Genomic DNA, 21,748 nt, shown 5'->3' on the forward strand with positions numbered 1-21,748 from the left:
TGAGGTTATCTCTGATAACTTTCAGGCTTCCCAGATGGCTAAGTGGTAAAGAATCTGCCTGCAATCCAGGAGATGCAGGTTTGATACCTGGGTCTGGAAGGTCCCCTGGAGGAGAAAATAGCAACCCACTCCAGTATTCTTACCTGGGAAAGCCCATGGACAGAGGAGCCTGGTAGGCTACAGGCCATGGAGTCACAAAAGAGTTTGACATAACTTAGTGACTAAAAAACTGAAAATGTTTACTTTACTAAAACAAAAAAAGTGGCCATAACATGTACAGTCAAAATATTGAGCAGCCTGTTTATTTCATGTTGTTATTATGTAAAGAAACTTTCCAAAGGACCACATAAGAAAAGTTGTATAAGTCACAGGGTTAACATAAACAACTTAAAAAACCCTAATCCCACCTTAATGCTCTACTATTCTGTTTTAACTTAGAAATGTGTCTTATTTAAAAAGCAAGAACTCAATTTTTTTTCTTCTTTCCAGCATCTAGTTGCACCATGAATATAAAAAAATACTTAATATGCACTTACTGATTTGACTCTTAACCCCATTAATTTCATCATTATAGTCATGTGCACAGTAAAATCAGAAATACTGATGCTCAGAATACATTTAAGGAGATATGGAAACTTTCAACTCGATCCAAAATACCAACTTCTAAGCAAAAAAAAGCTGTGTACTTAAATAAGATACATGCAGGCAAATTGATTAGAAATATGCATATAATAATAGACAACATTATTAAAGTCTTTTTTGATACAGAAACAATCTAAGTTTGAATGGAACATGAGTAATCTTGTAAGGGTCAAATTTCAGTGAAATTTCTGCAAATTTTAACATTTAAATCTTTAGTGATTATTAGGTTAACTAATGGAATTTTAAAATATAATTTAGAAAAGTAGTGACAATTAATTCCAGACATCTAAGGGATAAACTAGCATCTTATACTTTGGTATCAGATCTATCCAGGTTCAAATACTACCTGGGCAAAATATCTAAATTCTTTCTGACTTGGTTTCTTCAATCTATAAAATGGGAATAATAGTACATACTTAATTTTAACCTGAAGCTTAAATGAGATAACACAAAGCATCTCTGTGTAATATACATTCAAAAATAATTACTATCATTTACCTTTTATTTATTAAACTTTTTTTTGAGATTTAACTTACTGTCTCTAATATTAAGTGGTTATTGCTGTTATTAAAAGAACAACAATTAAGAGATATCTGTACATTAATCCATTCAAATAGGTTTTCTCATATCAAATGAATAAGTTCTGTTACTTTTACCATAGGTTCAGAGGTTGGTCCTTTGATTTACCTAAGAAGAAGGCAATGGCACCCCACTCCAGTACTTTTGCCTAGAAAATCCCATGGACGGAGGAGCCTGATAGGTTGCAGTCCATGGGGTCACTGGAGTCGGACACGACTGAGCAACTTCACTTTGACTTTTCACTTTCATGCATTGGAAAAGGAAATGGCAACCCACTCCAGTGTTCTTGCCTGGAGAATCCCAGGGATGGGGGAGCCTGGTGGGCTGCCGTCTACGGGGTCGCAGAGTCGGACCCTATTGAAGCGACTTAGCAGTAGCAACAGCAGCAAAAAAGATATAGTTGACCCATCTTCTAATTCTCAAATTACTTTCTCTAGAAATAATTTTTTTCAAAGACCTGATTATTCAAGCAAGAAAAACTGATTAAAACTTACAAATTCATACAAGTGTCAGGGAATGGATATATTTATAATATTTTCTTTGAGTCCTTAGCCACAGAAGTAACTTAATTGAAAAGTGACCTTATTCTCTAGGAGTAGGAAAAAAAAAAACACTTGGATAATAAAGACCCACCTGGGAAGCGTTGTTCCTTTGACATTGTTGTCTCTAAAATTCTTCTCATATTGGGGTAGTTCAACAAATTCTATCAACCACTGAAGTGTGTCCTCAAGGGTCCAATTATGAACTACAAAAGATAAAAACAAAGAATATTTTAAACACATGTGCATTCAGAATTTATAAAAATTATATATATGTATATACATACATATATAACACTACTGTAACTTCAGAGGAAATAACGATGTTAGACTGAATTTTCAATTCAATCACTAATAAGTACTAAAATAATGTTTGGCATTATATGAGAAGCTCAAAACAATGGAGACATACCTCCTACCCTTAAGGGCTTACAATCTAGAACAGAGAGGACACATAAAGGAAAAGAGAACAAAACATTAGCATGTTTAATTCTAAAATAAGAACCTATGCAAATTTGAACAGGATGAAATAATCTACTATTTCCCTGGCTGTAAAAAAACTTACCAGATATATATTCATTCTTCCTTTCATTTAACCATCCATCCACATAACATTATAAACCTGCTCAGTATCAGATTCCATTCTAAGCACTGGGAATACAGCAGTAAAGAAGATGGATAAACTCCTTGCCTTCATAAAACAAACTCTTTTGGGAGTAGGCAGGGGCAATTAATAAGAGGAGGAAGAAAAGAGGAAGAATTTCAGATAATGATCAGCTATTACAAAAGAAAGGAAAGATGTCAGGGTAAGTTTCTCTGAGAAGCTGTTACCTGATTTAAGACTCAAAAATTACAAGGAGCCAACACTGTGATGATCTTGGAGAAAAAACAATCCAAACAGACTTAAAAGCTGGTGTAAAAACCTTACGGAAGAACCAGCTGTGTATGAGGGATAGAGTGTAGGACTAGAAGGACCAGTCCAAAAAAGATTTTCAAGAATTCTGGATATCTTTCAATAAGAAGAGGGAAAAGTAAATAATCTATGCTTTTAAAATAGCACTCTCCACTGTGGAGAATGAACTGTGGGAGACAAGACTGAAAACAAAGAGAAATAAGACCAGTCCTTATCCAAGCAAAAGGAGTTATTGTCTTGGACCAAGGTTCTAGTAGAGGATATAGTGACAAGTGGCCAGATTCAGGACGTATTCCGGGGAAAATGCTTTTAGATGTTCTGATGAAATGGATGGAAGCTGGTAGGCAGAAGAAAGTCTAAAGAAGCACAGAGAGTGCTTCCACTAATTAAGATAGGAAAGAGTGAGGAGGACTAGACTTGGGCAGCAAGTAGGGGCAGGTGATAGAGACCAAAAGTTCTATTTTTAGACATTATAACATGTCTAAACATTTGAAGTATGTATCAGATATTTAAGTGCAGATAGACAAGAGCAGTCAGATATACAAATCTTGAGCTTAGAGAAAAGTAAGGTTAGGAATAGAGACATAAATTAGGAGTCATGAGCATACAGATGGTCTTTAGACTGAATGAGATCACCCAAAAGAGCTAAAGATAGCTATTACTGGATTCTAGGAGACTGGCTCCAAATCATGAAGAAAAGGACAACTAACATCTCTTCTAGACACTTACTTTGAATTAAGCCCTTTATATGCATTTTTCCCTTTAAGCCTTAAAAATAAAGAAACAAACAAAAACTTATGAGATACTAACATGATTATCTCCATTCTGGAGATAAGAAACTGAGAAGTTAATGGGATCAAGACAGTCAGTAGCAGAACTGGATCTCAACTCAGACCAACTGACCTCAGGACCTGATTCTATGCTACTGTGAGAGGAATAATATTAAATAACAGTAGAGATATAAACAAGCAGTTAAATACTGGAAGCAGCTAAACACATTCTACTTCAAGAAGAACAAAGACAAGTTTATCCAAAGGAAAAGATTTGAATGTGCTGGAAAAAAGAAGAGCTCCATATTCGTCTTCATACATACTTTGAAGATGTGGAAAAACAAAATGCTTACAGATCACAGAAAAGGCCAAAGGAGAGGAAAGGAAAAAAGTGAGCAATAAAAGCAGATCTGGAAATCCATCTGTGATAAACCTGAGATGAGATCTTCCTGAGTATGAACTTACTTTTGCAAGCAAAGTTGATGTTCACAATCTGCCTTTTTTATTAAGTGTTCTTTAGAAGAAAAGTTTAAATAAATCAGAAACAAAACATTAACAAAACTTAACTTTTAAATAACATACAACATTTGATAATTTTGTACTAAGACAGCTTTGACAATTTTTTAAATGAGCTCTTCTTCTTGTGTTCCTGCCCTTAAGACTGGCCATGTGCCTGAGGCTGCTGTACCCATTTAGCCAAATAACGTAGAATAAATATCAGCCAAAGGTTCAGGACCTGGGTGCTTTCCACTGAATTTAATAAATGCAAAGTAGCTTTTTTTTTTTTTTTAAGTTTCTTCCTATTCAAGACGAACTGCACTGAGAACTGCCTGGTCTGAGACTCTGCCAAGAAACCGACAGCACAGCTGCACCTCACACACCCACACGAAAACTTCAGCCAAGATAACAGGATAAGATGCTGTCATGCCCATGGCTGTTCATCTGATCAACAGCAAAAGCCTAAACACTCCAGTGCATCAAAATATTCTCTCAATTATCAATGAAATAAGACAGAAAAGAAGAAAAATCAAATGAAGAAGACATGTTTAAAGTACCCAAATTCTAGTATTATTCCATCTGATAAGCAGAGAATTACACTGGTGCTAAAGTAATTTTCTTTACAATGAATCTGTAAAACTACAAAATTCTAACACAGAGCACACAGTTTGCTTTGGGGTGCGGGGGTCTGGGGTTCATTTCATCATCTTTTTCTCATGCTTTTTGGTTTCTTTGGTAATGTCCGCTAAGTATCTTCTCAGGACCAGGACCTGTACTGTATGTATATTAGCTTTCTCCGCTCCAAATTCAGTAATTGTCTTTTGATTCTTAGGACAGATAATACTATGCCCTTCCTCGGGGTCTTTGCACACATGGCATTTCCTCTTTCATTTTCTCCACCCCTCTGACTCACCTTTACCTATTTACTTTATTGAGCCTTCATATTGCAGTTAAAACTTTAATTCCTTGGGGAACCTTGTCAAACACTGCTATATGATCATACATCACACTGTACTTTTAGGCACAGCATTTAACATAGCATTTATGATTATTTGTTTCTATGATTATTGTCTTAACATCTGTTCATACCTCTCAAGCATAAGTTTCTTGCTCACTCTTCTGTCCCTAGCACTTGGTACACAAAAGGTGCTCAACAAGATCCTCTCAAATAAATGAAGCAGACTGTGTGTGTAATTGACAACTGGCGTGCTGCGATTCATGGGGTCGCAAAGAGTCGGACACGACTGAGCGACTGATCTGATGAAAATCTATTTTTACATTTCAGAAAGGAGATTCAAACAGAAAGAGGAACTTTTCTGTGTAAGAAATTTTTGTTGGCAAAAGAGTTATTAAAAATTATCTAGAAATCAACTATACTTCAATTTTTAAAAAGTAAACTTAAAAAAATTATCCAGTTCTTTATTATCCAAGTCTCACTGCCTCTTTCACATGCACTGTTGCTATACAGCATTTCCACCAGAGGGCAGACAGAGGAGGATAATGTATTTCTTTAAAAATATAGATTTTCTTCTTTTAGTCTATCTGGAAAGCTATGGAAATGTCAGTTTCTACTTAAATTCTATTGTTTCTGCTAGAAACTGCGACCAGCGCTACAGGTTGTTGTCTTTGAGTGATCTAGGACAATTTATCCCAATATCAACAGAAAGAACTCTGGAATTAAAACAGACCTGATTCCAATCCCAGGAACTCAATTTCTCACCATAAAAAATAATGAAACTGAGCTAGACCATCTTTAAAATTCATTCAAATTCTTTGTTTTTGATTTCGTTATAATGAACAAAAGATGATGTTTAAAATACTGCCAGACTGTTAACCTAGAACAGTAGATTATAGAATAATGAGAGGGGGAAAAGTAACTCTAAGAACTTTCAGGACAGCAACAAAACTGTTCCTATTAAACACTGGGAGATTTGCAAAGCTTATTTCCAAAACCACTGCGACAACTCTTTGAAGTAGGTACTTTCAGCATCATACTGAACCTGTTAGTTTATGAAGGTGAAGTTCTTAATTAGCTAAAATGGATTACTAAATGGTCAAACCAGGTTTCAAACAAGTCCATGTCTAGAATCGTTTACCACTGTACAATACCGTTACCTCTTTAGAGTCAGGTAAATGGCCCTCATAATCAAATTAGGCACTTCAAGTAAACAGTTTATGCTCCACACTTGCAACCATGTATGTAGCTTTCTAAATCTGCCATATTCCCACATGTCATTCCTTTAACCTGGAATGGCATGCCCGTCTTCTTCCTTGTCAGGCTGCTCTTCCTTAGCCTTTGAGACCCAGATCAGGAACTCATTCCTCCATGAAGTTTTCCCTGTCTATCCATTTCTAGATTACCGTTGCTCTTCCTCACGCCCCTGATCATATGTACATATATCTGTCATAGGATTTATCCATGTGCTCTAATGAAATTGTCCGTGCTTGTGTTACCCTCTGGCTGATGAGTTCCTCAAGGGCAGGAACTTGTTCTGCCTAACACAGTGATTATTAACACCATAATGCCACATCCCTTTGATTAGGATTTTATATATTAATATACACTATATTTAACATCTCCAAGCCACATCTGTGAGACAGCTGTTTCTCTACAGTCTATACAGAGAACCTTGGCCAAGAGAGGCCATATAACTGTAATGTAGCACACAGCTAGAATTTGACTCTAATCTTCTGACCCCAAGTTCACTGACAATATAGGTGGCTCCTGATTTAAAAGAAGTGCTCATTATTTAACTTTAAAACTCAAAACACATTTTCTCTTAGAATCAAAGCTTCTGGACATATAGCATTAATAGTAATTCAAGAGTTAAACATTACATATGAGCAATCTGCCAAGAGTAATTGTGTTAATGGAGTCAGGATTCCACTAGAGACATCAAGTAAGCACCATGGCCTACTGAAGGCCCGGCAATAGTAACACTATAGCCCAGTGGAGCTATGCCAGTTCTTCATCATGGCACTGGCTTCTATGACTTGAAAAGGGGGCTCTACCAGCCTGAAGGGTAAGATTTCAAAGAGATTTCAGGAGATTCAGAGCTGCAGCAGGGCTCTGGACCAAAGGAAGTAGTGTGGGACAGGGGAGAATGGGGACAGGATGGTGACTAGAAGCAAATCTCCAGGAGATAAGAGGGTGTGGGGGGTGCACATTTATGGATTTTTCACAGGAACACAGGCAAGATGAGGATTCTCCTTTCCATTATCTCCCTTTGCTGCTAGCTAAAGAGCTATTACTGTAATAAGGGATGAGATTCCTGGTTCTGTACCAAAACAGCTTCCCTTTCTTCCCCTTATCCTAACTGTTGTTATCAATCCTACCTCCACATAATTATTTTGGACCAGCACTTTAAAGAGAAAAATTATAACTGTGCTTAGGAGAAAGCTTTTAGATAGCAGCAGGAGCTGTAGTAATGAGAAGAATGAAGAGATAGGAAAGGCTGGAAACACCCAGCAACAGAGTAAAGAAAGGAACATTCCTGTGGCCATTTAACAAAAGCAGGCTTCCAAAAAAGATGCATGAGTCATGCATAGGTACATCCTCAATTGAACAAATGAACTTATAAGGAGAAGAAACACCAACTGAAAGTGATGTCTCCCTCCCCTGAATTTCTATAGTACTTACTATTCCTACCAAATGGCATATCATATGTGCTGCCTTATTTTGTAACTATTTGCTTAATTACATCTTATGTTCCTACCATATTGTAAGTTTCCAGCAGCTCAGCATAAAGTTGCCATTTAAGTATTAGCTGAATATATAACTGACTTTTTTCTTTCTTAAAGAACCTGTTTTGTTTTTAATTGTGTCCACTTGCTATCCCATAGTTGTATGAAAGACATATGATACTGTTTTCACAATATCACATTTCAAAGTAACAATGGAGAATCCCTGACTCCAAAAGAAGATCACAGGAACTTATAACATGTTGGAAGTTAGAAGGTGCCAGTGTATAGCCATGTATGTGACATTAGGATGAGGTAAGAATTTGTGTGCTTCCTGTCCATTCCTGCCTCAAGCAAATGTGACAGAAACAAAAACTGTGAAAGAGAAACTTCAGAAGATTAAAATACATGTATTTACTTGCTCATTTCATCTATAAAATGGAATCTTATAAAACTTTCTCCAGTGGTCACGTATGAATGTAAGAGTTGGACTATAAAGAAAGCAAACGCAGAAGAATTGATGCTACTGAACTGTGGTGTTGGAGAAGACTCTTGAGAGTCCCTTGGACTCAAGGAGATCCAACCAGCCCATCCTAAAGGAGATCAGTCAGGACTGATGTTGAAGCTGAAACTCCAATACTTTGGCCACCTCATGCGAAGAGTTGAGTCATCTGAAAAGACCCTGATGCTAGGAAAGATTGAGGGCAGGAGGAGAAGGGGACGATGGAGGATGAGATGGTTGGATGGCATCACCGACTCAATAAACATGGGTTTGGGTGGACTCCAGGAGTTGGTGATGGACAGGGAGGCCTGGCGTGCTGCGATTCATGGGGTCGCAAAGAGTCGGACACAACTGAGCAACTGAACTGAACTGAATGCACCCAGTGCAGTTAGCCATATACTTGTGTTAAGTTCAGTTCAGTTCATGAAGTTATAGGCCTAAAAATACGAAACAGCTTTGTGAAGTACCACCACCTAAGTTTTCATCTGTTATATTTAATATAAGTACAAGCTGTCCTAAAAGCCTTCAAATATGATTTGTGAAATCACCTAAATTCTGTGTGTGTGGGGGGGGGGGGCGGGGGGGTGGTACTAATGACAAAGCATTAGTGTGCATGTAGAGACATGTTAATACAGCAGCACCTAACATTTTATAAGCACTTAGCAAGTTCCAGCAACTGGGCTAAATGCTTTATGTGAACTATCTCATGAAATCCTATGAAGTAGGTAGGAGTAATATAATCTTGGTTTACAGATCAGGAAGCTGAGGCTCAGACAGTATGAGTAACTTGTCTAAATTCACACACAAAGTAAGCAGTGGAGATAGGATTCAAAACAGTATCTGTTGACTTCAAAGCCCCAGCTCTTCACCATTACACTCCTTGTTCTCCTCTTTTCTGTATTGAGAATATTTCAAAAATATTTCCAAATTCACAATTAGCTGTGTCACACCTTGGATATATTTATATCTACACCATGGATATAATACATCATTTACATTTACTCTGCACTTCATTTCTTAATATCTTTCTTTCTTACTACTTTTTAAAAAGTGCTACATTCTAAATTTATGATACCGTATCTAACGTTCTTAATATTAAGAAAGCAACTGGCATAATAGTTTCTTTTGGCAAACTACGTATTTTAGAAAAATCAATTCCTAATATCTTAATACAGTACTGTACAGCTAAACACGTTACAGTTACTACACACTTACTACTTTCTAATAAAGTATGAAAACTTCTTTGTAAGTATCAAAAGGTATGGTAGGAGGGTCAGGAAGGAGAAAGTAAAAATATTGTTAATGAAAGTAACTATCCTTAAAGCTGGCTATATGAAATGGTTAGTGAAAGAAGTTCTATATTTTGAAGCTACCCAGATACACAACCTAAAAACTATTTGTCATTTGAAAAATATCTCAATTATTGCCATGTTTATGTGAAGTGCTAATTTCTAAAATATAGGTGCAACCTGTATTCATAACTTTTCCAAAGTCTGTTTCAACTAAGAATTTCAAGTTACAAAAGACTCAGAAATTCTTACAGTGACAGTGATAACTTATTATGGGAAAATGCAACTGACTGAAGGTTCAACATAGCAAGACTTTGGTGAAAAGCAACTTTAACGAAATATAATATAAACATAAAAAATAACTTTCAAATATAAAAAATGAAAAAATTTAAAGCCTTCCACACTCCATCTTAACTCAGGCGGTTTACAGACTTTGTGGTGTCCACAGCTCAGAGTGAGATTTTAGCTGATCAGCTGCTCAGGACCATCAACAGAGGCTTATCTTTAGAACAAGCAAGCATGTGAGCGCCTCAGATGCATGGTGGTCAGCAGGGCATGTCTCTGTAACGTGGACTAAATTCCTGCACTATGCTATATTTGGACACCTAAGAGCCACACCCTGAACTTGGGAAACCTAAATATCAGTAGTTGTATCAAAGAGAAATAACTACACACTTTCTCTCAGGAGCTCCTTACCTTTCATCATTCAAGAACTACATGTAATTTTTAGGCATCCTAGATAAATATTGGTAAATGTCTCAATGCTCAGAGTTCAAAAATTACAAGGGTATTATTGTTCTCTTCCCAACAGTGATACAATGGACACTAAGAGAAGATTTTAATACTTTTCCTATTGTCAAGTGCATTCTTATCATTTAAACAAGAATATGCCATCAACACCTATTTTCATGAAGATTATGGAAGATAACAAAGACATATCTAAAAACAGAAACTGGAGAAACACTGAATCTCAAAATTGTATGACTGTTCTGAAGATTAACAAAACATATGAGGAAATAACTCTTAGGAATGGTAAAAGTGCTCCACAAATGTAAATTATTATCATAGTATAATAAGTATTATTACTTATAACAAATAAGTAAGTTCAAGGAGTCTACTTACTTTATGTATCAGTCAATAAGATAGTGGACTCAATGGCTATAAAGGAACTAAATGTCAAGTTTTCCTAAATATCTCATTATGGCATCATTGAAGACATCACCTTAGGGACTGAGTGGATGAATTTCTAGTTACGTATCTTCCATTTTACACTCAGCCCTTGACCTTTTTTTTTAAACCCCAAACTGAGACTATAAAGAATAATTCACATCAAATGAAAACAAGTTCTTTAAGGGCAAACAATATCTCTCGTTCATTCCTATACTCACAACACGCTATACAATGCCAAAAATATAACATGCACTAAACAAATGTGGAATGGCAGATGTTTCTTAGGAACTCAATTAATACTTGCTGGATAAGTGAGTGAATAATAAAATGATTTATTAACCAAAGCTGCCAGGAAAATGTCACCTTTGCATTCACTCTTAAGAGTGGCATTTCTAGATAAAGCAACAAACTTTTCAAAAGTATGGTTAAACTTCATAAAAAAGAGAGGATGATACTTTTCAAAGAATATGTTAATAACAAAATAACAAAAACAATTCTAAATTACAGCTTTACAAATGTTTGCTTTATTTTCTGCTAAGAGTTCAAAAATGCTCAAATTTTTTTTCTCTTGGAATTTGAAAGTCTCTTCAAAAGACTACCTGCACAGGTGACTTGGGATTTTTTTATTCAACAAATATTTACTGAGTGCACAGTAATTACTAGCGGGCACTAGATAAAACATCAGAGACAAGAAATTATTACTAAGACTAATGTAAAGCTTAATGTAAGAAAATGTATTGACTTCAAGGAGTTCAACAAATGATGAACACAACGTCCAGTTAATACATGCTTTATTTCCAAAGAGTATTAAATCAAAGGCCAGATAAAAGTTGAGCTTTCACAGTTTCATGTCACACATCTCTGGGCAAGAAGAGACATTACATGAGAAACGTGTTAATCCTTATTTCTTCCAGAATAGAAAAATTCACCAATTTCTATGGTAAAAGCATTTTCAAGATAATGTTACTCAGGAAATTTGTTTGATATGACTCTTTCTAGGACATCTAGCATCTGAAACAGTTCACAAATTATATTAGCTGCATTTGGTATATAGCATTTTCTAACTTAGGCTTCATCTACTAATATACATTACTAACACCAAAACAACTTTTAGGAAAAGTTTACTTGTTTTTTGAGTACTACTAACACAATGATTAAAACATTAAAATACTAAATGGCACCCCCATTTACAGGGGACTTTTTCAATAGCTAGAGTTATGTGATAAAGGAAAAATGTGAATAATGTGCTTTAGTAATAAAAATAAATTCATAAAGAAAATAATGTGCTTCAATAATAAAAATAAATTCATAAAGATGGACTCCTGAACACCATGTCACTGTACAGTGCTCACTCAACTTCTCTCCAAGGTCTATTTTTTAAGTCTCAAATTGCCCAACAGTAGCTGAGTTCCATATGGGGAGGGGAAGGTAGACTACTGGTGGTCAGAGTCTGCATATGAGGACATGGGAATACTAGGTCCATACAAGGCAAGCTCCTCAGTGAGGTAACAGCCCAATGGTGTCAAGAGACTGAAAATGTACAGGGGGACTGAGCTAACTAGAAAATATATTGATGATAACAGAACTAGTTTTTTCATGATTGGTGAAAAGAGATAGCTCAGTTGGTAAAGAATCTGCCTGCAATGCAGGAGACCCCGGTTCAATTCCTGGGTTGGGAAGATCTGCTGGAGAAGGGATAGGCTACCCACTCCAGTATTCTTGGGCTTCTCCTGTGGCTCAGCTGGTAAAGAATCTGCCTGCAATGTGGGAGACGTGGGTTCCATCCCTGGGTTGGGCAGATCCCCTGGAGAACGGAAAGGCTACCCACTCCAGTATTCTGGCCTGGAGAATTCCATGGACTGTATAGTCCATGGGGTCACAACAAGTCAGACATAACCGAGAGATAAATAGGACAAGAAGTCAACTAAATAAACCAGCTAGAATTAATCCAGTAGTGTTAGACTGCTATCAATGTGAACTAGTATCAGGTATCAGTGAGAACTCATGACTTTTAATATACAGAGAGAAGTAAATACAGGAGTGTGTTTCTTAACTCTTGCTACTGAGAGGGCCTGGGAATAATACCTCAATAGCAATGAGAAGACCTAGTGTGCAAATCTTGGTTTCTAAATACTACCTCAACTACAAGTAACCAGAACTCCTTGGAGTAATGGTTGTTTCCAGGGGTAGAGCTAAGAAATAACAAAATAAGCCTAGAACACCTTTTTGTGCCAGAATATAAGGAAGGCTTAAAAAACTCTGAAGACACACATATAAAAGAATAGAAAAGTCAGCTTGAAAGGTTTACAACAGTCATATCTGGGACAATTAAAGCATCAAAATAACAAGAGCAACAAACTCACTGAATAAAGTTGAAATCCAGGCACCATGCTGATATAAATGAATAAATACAGAAGATCAATTTTCAGATCAGTCATAAGATTTTGATATTCATTATTTCTCCCACTTCTATTTTCAAGATATGCCTTTTATCTCCCACCATCTTCACAGGACAAGATGTTAATATACTCTGTTTAATTTTTCCTTATAGTAGAATGCAACTGATAAATAGAAGGAATGACGGGATTTTTAAAAACTATAATTTGACAACCATCAGAGTAACAATTAATTCAGGCAAAATGGATGCTAAAATCAGTGGGTGAAAAGTGATGAGGGATGTGATGTTACAAAGTCTGCAAGTTTCTCTTCATAAAAAAATACTAACTACAAAGGGGGAAAACGCAGCTTTACAGTTACAGAAGCAGAACAGACATTATCTTAATCAAGTGATCAAAGGTAATACTGCATAACAGACTAACACCAGGTGGCACTCAAAGGCTCTAATGAAAAGAATCATTTCTGTGACAGTCCAGCCCCAAATGCCTAACATGGATCTAATCAGAGAAAATACCCAACAAATCCTAATTTAGATACAACCTACAAAATGACACTGTTAACAATTACTGGCCACAGACATGCAAGGCCAGGAAATACTTTGGAATTGTTCCAGATTAAAGAAGACTGCAAAGTGAGGACACCTGGGTATACTTGCATACTCATTATCAGGACCAAAAGCAAAGCTGGAATGAGGGCCTCTGGGCAGTGTTTTGGTCCTGAAGATTTTCACTAAATTTGAAGTTGCTTTCAATTAAGAAATTAAAAACTGTATTACTAATCTTTCTTTTTCCATTATATAGGCATAGACTTCTAATAATTGCTAACTCCTTCATTACTTTGTAGTTTGTGGTTTTCTTCGAGAAAGTATGGCAATCTTTTAACACTAACAATGGTTATAGCAAATACCAGGTCCTTATTAGCTGTCTAGTGTTGTTCTAAGCTGTATATACTGATTGATTAATCCTTAACAGAGACTTCTATAGAGGGTACTATTACCATCTACATTTCACAGATGGGGAAAGTTAAAGACAGAAAAGATTAATACACTTGCCCAAGGGGAAAAAATCTATACAAAGACTTGAATCCAGGCAGTCAAGTGCCACACCTTCTTTAGAATACTGTCTGTCTAGGAAAGGATAGCTGTACCTTGGAGTTTCTCAAGATATCAGTATCCAAAAGGTGAGAGACTCAGTGATTATAAAGACTCAGAATCTTTAAAAAAGCTAATTGTTCAACATTCACTTAGTACCAGGTTGCAAAGATCTAAGATCCTATCTTCATAATATTGGAAAGCTTGCCATACAGATTTATGCTGTTTATTTAGGAAAAAAAAAACCAATAATAAACTACTGCAAAAATATCTTTGACACTTTTAAAACGAGATTTACTATTCAATTCAGTTCATGACTTTTAATATACAGAGAGAAGTAAATATAGGAGTGTGTTTCTTAAGTCTCGCTACTGAGAGGGCATGGGAATAATACCTCAATAGCAATGAGAAGACCTAGTGTGCAAATCTTGGTTTCTAAATACTACCTCAACTACAAGTAACCAGAACTCCTCGGAGTAATGGTTGTTTCCAGGGGTAGAGCTAAGAAATAACAAAATAAGCCTAGAACACCTTTTTGTGCCAGAATATAAGGAAGGCTTAAAAAACTATGGAGACACACATATAAAAGAATAGAAAAGCCAGCTTGAAAGGTTTACAACAGGTTTACATATCTGGGACAATTGTGTCCGACTCTTTGAGACCCCATGAATCGCAGCATGCCAGGCCTCCCTGTCCATCACCAACTCCTGGAGTTCACCCAAACTCTTGTCCATCGAGTCAGTGATGCCATCCAGCCATCTCATCCTCTGGCGTCCCCTTCTCCTCCTGCCCCCAATCCCTCCCAGCATCAGTCTTTTCTAATGAGTCAACTCTTTGCATGAGGTGGTCAAAGTATTGGAGTTTCAGCTTTAGCATCAGTCCTTCCAGTGAACACCCAGGACTGATCTTTAGAATAGACTGGTTGGATCTCCTTGCAGTCCAAGGGACTCTCAAGAGTCTTCTCCAACACCACAGTTCAAAAGCATCAATTCTTCAGCACTCAGCTTTCTTCACAGTCCAACTTTCACATCCATACATATTGCTCTACTATAAAAGCACAGCTGGAATTGAAATAACCTCTCTTTTTTTTACTTTTCTAATTGTCTACTCAATAATTCACATTTGTATTTCCTTGTTCTCTTGCAATTGACTTATTTCCAAGATCCAAAAGTGCTTTCCTGTTTTAATTTTTTTTTCAGGCCCCAGCTGTGTCACTGGGGAAAAAAGTAATTTTGCTCACTTTGGTGAAACAGTGTTGAAGACAAATGAACAGTTATTACCAAATTATTAAATTCAGAATTCTTCTTAAATTATAAATTGCCCTCTTATTCCACATAAACAGAATACTTTATTATCTAGTAAGTAATGATAATTTATTTCAATGGAATTGTTGACAAACCAAAACCCTAGAAGTGACCTCTAAATCCTGCCTAGTCCATTTACTTGGAAAACAAATGGATTCTTACATTCCTGAAGACAATACATTATCTATTTTGTAGCTTATACACGTCTTCAGTCTACACAAATGTTACTAGTAAAAATATTACACCAATTTGCTATTTCAGAGAATTCTGCTCCTTGCTTCCTATTAATATAAAGAGAAGTGAAAGACAACCAAAATGACAATTTTTTGAAAAAAATACTGTCCAAATTTTCCATTAGAAAATACAGAAAATTAAAACAGCATTGTAAACTAAATAAAACTTCCATTTTTTCTAGTAGCCTAAACTCATACAAGTATTGCTTTTCCTAGAACTGATAACAGCAGGAAATTACCCATAACTACTATTAATTTAGTAACTCTTTGTAGTTTCACAAAAGCATATCTTTCCAGACAACTCACTAAGGATGACTTTATAAACTTTATATTCATTGATTCTCTAATGTTATGTCTGTTCTTCTCCCTGCTGAGAAGACCTCACTTGGCAAAAACTGATGAGTAGCACAACTGACAAGAACTCCAGGACATGATGAAGACTCAGCATGGGAAAAGTATTCCATATTCTTAAGCTCTTTACAGTAGTTGCAAACAGCAGGCGGTATTTTTAGATATTACTGAAGTGTGATGAATACTATTTGCCTTTAGGGAGTGTGTCATGCTCCAAGACTCATATTATTCCTTACACTGACAAGTATCTGGAGGGCATCACTTTCTCAACGTTTCCAAACTAACGTGGAATGGACAGCACCTACTTTTTGACACCTCAAATTCACTTCTTTGATCCTCCAATGATGCTTTTAAAAACACCTGTATCCTCCTGCACAGTATAGGCATTTCTGGCAATCCTAGGTGAACACAGTCAGGGTTTCACCTCATCAATGAAAAAACTGCTGTGCAGTAGTGAAAATCTGTAACAGCCAGAAAAATTTTGGAAAGGGTAGAGGTGATGCAAACTGTAATGATAGTGCCCAGTGTTGAGAGTTATATTAGCTCATTTAATTAAAATACCAAAATGGGATTTAATAAAGCATTTACATTTGGGAAATAACATGCTCTTACCATAAAATCCAGAGTGGGAAGAAAAGAGGTCTACGAGAAAAATCCATTTGTAATCCAAAAGTTTTCGACTGAAAATGTCAAGAACGTATCAGATTTTCTGAAGGAGTAACTATATTTTGTAACTTGTGACCCATGCTGCCAGACTCCACTCACCTACTTCTGGATCCAGAATAACCTTTTAAGCTTTTCTTCAGTCTACTCTTGTCAACATCTACCTTCTCTTGCTCATCAATCTGTTACAGCTGTTTGTCAAGTAGGTACCCCTTTTCTCTCTGCTGTCTTCTGAGACAAGACTCATAATCACCAGGGAGAGGGGGTCAGAGAAGGAAGTAATCAGAGGGCATCATTCTGGAGGTCACACTGACAGGTCTAGGTTATGGCCACATGACCTAAAGCCAGTTACTTCCTGAAATTTCTCTAACTAGAGGAGGCAGGAAAAATTATTTTCTCTTTTGTCATGACCCTGGGAAAAGGTAAGTCTACAACTGCCCGCAGCCACAGAGTTAGCCTTTAGGAAATACAGTAGGAGAAAATAAAAGCAAAATCCAGAAAGAAACAGACAGAAATACAGATGACCAGAGTGGATTAAGCCCCTACTACATACCTATACTCTCCTTAAATAAAGATGGCTTTAATTAATTGATTTTCTCCTACATCAATTATATCTCAACTGGGTCATTCCATTAATATGTAAACACATTTAAAATCTTTCACCTTTTAAAAAAAAATAAAACTGCCCCTGACATCATATCTATCTTCAGGTTATCATAGTCCCATTTCTCTTCCCCTTCTTTTGAAAGTCAGTATTTACTGTCTTCACTTCCTCTTTCATCCACTCTAATGTGACTTTCACTTCCACCATTACAGCGCAACCTCAACCTCTACTTTGCTGACCCAAGGGTGGTTCTCTGTTGTGATCTTACTCAAACTTCTGGAGCATCTGACACTGTCTATGCCCTTTTTAAAAAAAATATTTCCTTCATATACTTCAGCACCCTAGACTCTCCCAGTTCCCCTCATAAGCTCATTGCTCACTTCTCTTTCTTCTTTCCAGGATCCCTCACTGCATCTTGACCTCTCAGCACTCAGTTCTTCACCTCTTTGAAATGTGACCATTATTGATCCCTCAACTGAGCCTTTTTCAACCTTTTTTCCCCTAACTGCCTCTAAGAAATTTTAACACCACAGGTACATAAAACTGGCACTGTATGATCCATAATTCCTGTCTCCAACCCCCCTCCCCCCATCAAATTCTTAAATCCAATCCAACAGCAAATCCTGTCAGCTAGTCCTTCAAACTATATCAGGAATCAGACCCCTCTGCTACCTCCCTCTCCCAGGTCACTGCAAGAGCAGACCTTTTACTTCTACTCCTCTCTTCTCCAGAGTCTAACAGCCACACAGTAACTACATAATCTTCTCAAAAGACAGATCACACCTCACTGCTTAGCTCAAAACTCCTAAATGGAGCTAGAATTGCAGTAAGTATAATGACTTTAAACTTAAATCCTGAACTCTATTAGGCCCTCCAAGGTCTTCTGAGATCATGCAAACCTGTTCATTACCTGTCTTCCTAAGACTGCTAACTTCATGAAGGTAGGATATCTATTTTGATCAGTGCTCTATTTCCAAAACCCGGAATAATGCCAGTCTTCAGGAGGAACTGAATCAATGTTTAATGACTTAATGAATGGAGCAAATGGGCATGCTTTTGTCACTTGCAATAAATAACACCTTTGATGATAAGCATTCTTACAACAAATTTCCCGTTACTTGAAGTACTTTGAGTCTCTTTACCTTCTGCCACTAAAAAAAAGACTTAACTAAAACACATCAACTGCTCAAACTTTAAAAGAAAGCTCTAGAGTATAGAAGAAGACACAGTATACCGTAATTTCAAGCCAATCAACAAAGCATGTTGAACAGTCAGTTATGCACAGTAATTTATTAAGCGTTTAGTCTTGTGATAAATTCAGCCTCCAATATTTAATATAGTGCGGGTTCCATTAGAAACTAGAGTGATTACTTTGAGGGGACATTCTTTAAAACCACTCAAAGAATCTAGACACAGGCCTAAAAACATATATCCACTAACTTAAAACTTAATCTTCTCTTTTTCAAAATTACACATCTAAAAGAAAATGCAGTCTAAAGTCATGGTCAGATTCATGCAATTGGGCATGCTCATTAAAAACAGATGAGAGAAATTTAACAGCTACCAAAGCAGATCAGTCTTCAACTATCTCACACTGCAATCTGGGATATGCTTGCTTACCTTTGCTAGGGTCACAGGCTCTGGATCAGTGGGTATGCAGCTAGCACACAGAAACCTATTATTAGTCACTGTAGTAGAGCTACAGCACTACCATTAAAATCCTGCCACAAAATATTTGGTACTGGTCAAAACATGGAAAATAAGGATGTTAGAATTCTACATTCTTATGATATATACTTCAGAAACCAAACAAACGAATAAGCATATTTTAAAGGTAAGAATTTCTTGCATCTCCCCTCTCTCATTACTCATCCTCTCATCTTCCCTTTCCCCAGCCCAGCCCAGCCCACCTCCATCGCCTTCCAAAAAGTTCAGCGCACTGTTTTAAGAGAACTGTCATTCAAATTCTTCATGGGAAGTAATTCTATAAAGGACTTGAAAATGGCTAGTGATAGTGCCATCCAGCAATGGAATATTATTCTGTCAACCAGTTTCTTGCCCACACTAAATGCATTTTTTATTAACCTATGTTTTCAAACCGTAAACCAACATAATTATAAAGAAAGAAATACAGATTACATTAAGATGTAATAAGGTATAGACTGTTGCTTGCTTATATAATTGTCAAGATTATAATATTTCTAATAAACTTTTGTGGATAAAATAGATGTAATAAGGGGTAATACCAACTTCCAACTCTTATGCTAAAACATGGTGGTACTACTTTTTGAACAAAATCCTTGTTGAATTAAAAATTTTTAAATGTTCAACTTTTTAACATGTCAGTAAAGTACTTCCTTTTTTCAAGCATAATCAGCTCTACCAGTTTCTTAAGAAAGCCCTTTACCTCATCAAACTACCCATTTGTAACTGCCATTCAGTTTCCTCCATTTTCTTACCTACGCCTTAAATAAGAAGTCACTCATTTACCTATGTCATATCTATTTATTCTCATAAATCAGTTTTTATTGTGGCAAAACATGCGTAACATAAAATTTACCATTTTATCCATTTTAAGTGTATAGATCAATGGTATTAAGTATTCATATTGTTGTACAACCATCAGCACCATCCACTCCAGAACTCTCATCTTGCAAAATTTAAACTCTGTACCCATTAACCAATAATTCCCCATTCTCCTCCCACTGCTGCTGCTGCTGCTAAGTCGCTTCAGTTGTGTCCAACTCTGTGCAATCCCATAGACGGCAGCCCACCAGGCTCCCCCGTCCCTGGGATTCTCCAGGCAAGAACACTGGAGTGGGTTGCCATTTCCTTCTCCAATGCATGAAAGTGAAAAGTGAAAGTGAAGTCGCTCAGTCATGTCCGACTCTGTGCGACCCCATGGACTGCAGCCGACCAGGCTCCTCCGTCCATGGGATTTTCCAGGCAAGAGTACTGGAGTGGGGTGCCATTGCCTTCTCCGCCTCCCGCTAGCCCCCAGCAACTACTATACTACTCTTTGATTTTGACTACTCTAGGTACCTCATGTAAGCAGAATCATACTGTATTTGCTTTTCTGTGACTGAGTTATTTCACTTAGTATAATGTCTTCAAGGTTCACCCATGTTGCAGCATTTGTCAGAATTTCCATACTTTTTAAGGCTGAATAGTATTTCACCGTATACCACATTTTGTTTATCTATTTATCTGTTGATAACCATTCGGGCTGCTCTACTCACACCTTCTTTAAGATTTATTTTGTGTGCAAATGTGAGTCAATTCCCCATACCAATGTTTAAATTGCTATCTGTAGATTAATGATTGTCTTCTCGCCACATTTAATGGCTTTTTTCCAATACATCACATTTCTCTATTTAGTACTACTGGCCACTTTTCATTTCCTCTCTCTATCCCCCAGAGAGAGAGAAGAAATTACTTACAAAGATTCATATAATGCAAAGACATAAAACATGAAGGACATCAGTGAACTAGAAAAATAAAATGAAACTAAAAGGATACACAAAATATACATGAGGACCCTTAACAGTTACAAAAAGTAGACAAAGAAGGAAATGAAATCACTGAAAGGGTTCACAAAATAAGCACAAATCATCTCCTCAGAACTAAAAAAGGATTCTTCATGAGGGCTCTCAGCATGTCCTTTGGGGGCGCAGGTGGACCATGCCCTCAACTATACAACCATCTGTCACTTTCTGAAAACTCTCCTCTACAGACTTTCAAGAAACTGTACCTTCCTGATTCATCCCCCATGTCTTGATGGCCATATTTATCTCATTAGCTACGCATTTGTCTTATTAGCAGTATTCCCAAGGAGCTATTCTCTTTCCTTTTCCTTCTCTCGGTGAACTCTTAATTCATATGACTCTAACGATGAGACCTTTATATGAGTGAATCACAACTCTACATCATTAATTCTGTTCTGAAACATAGCCCTTAAGCAGCCATAAGTTACTAGTGATATATACCTGTTTGGTAGTTTTTTTTTAGCTGATTACATGGTAAGAAAATTGATAATGGAAATAAAAATTAAATTTCCTTCAATGCAACTGACATTTGCTGTTTCATTTTGTCAGACTGATCTAGACTTTTTCTCAACCATGAAATATTTTAATTTCAAATGTGAATCTTCAATCCTTTTTGTACATTATCTTCTGTGAAGATACAAAGAAATGTAATGACCTTCTAGTTTAATAACTTAAGCATGCAGTTGATTTTAAGCAATTTTAATCAAAAGTTTCTAAATGATCCATCATTTTCAACTTCCTGGAAGAATTAATACCGATACAAAGAGAAAGAGAAACAGACTAGCCAAATGTTAGAAGAATGTGTATTAACGCCCTCTTATTGAAGAGCACCCTAACCAGATGAGAAAGTTAGACAATTAACATTATTTGTACTTAGTACTCCATTTCAGTAGTATAGCCATTCATAGTGTAAAGATTTTTAAGCATAAGACATAAGTGCTATGTGATTTATCCTGTGTTTTATCATACATTCCCTCT

The 21,748-nt window shown here is 36.5% G+C and overlaps 1 protein-coding gene across 4 annotated transcripts in view; it reads right to left on the reverse strand.

The window, feature by feature from the left end:
- Positions 1–21,748, reverse strand: part of STIM2 (stromal interaction molecule 2) — a 181,696-nt gene that overhangs the window by 31,456 nt on the left and 128,492 nt on the right. For all 4 annotated transcript variants that reach the window (XM_086407756.1, XM_086407755.1, XM_086407758.1 and 1 more), the window contains exon 4: positions 1,855–1,966. In XM_086407756.1, coding sequence (XP_086263882.1) covers positions 1,855–1,966 — 112 coding nt within the window. The remainder of the gene's footprint in view (positions 1–1,854; positions 1,967–21,748) is intronic.

This window comes from Bos grunniens, chromosome 6 (assembly GCF_055505025.1).
Source record: "Bos grunniens cultivar Pamir isolate PY7600 chromosome 6, Bosgru_T2T1.0, whole genome shotgun sequence".
NCBI classification, from domain to species: Eukaryota; Metazoa; Chordata; class Mammalia; order Artiodactyla; family Bovidae; genus Bos; species Bos grunniens.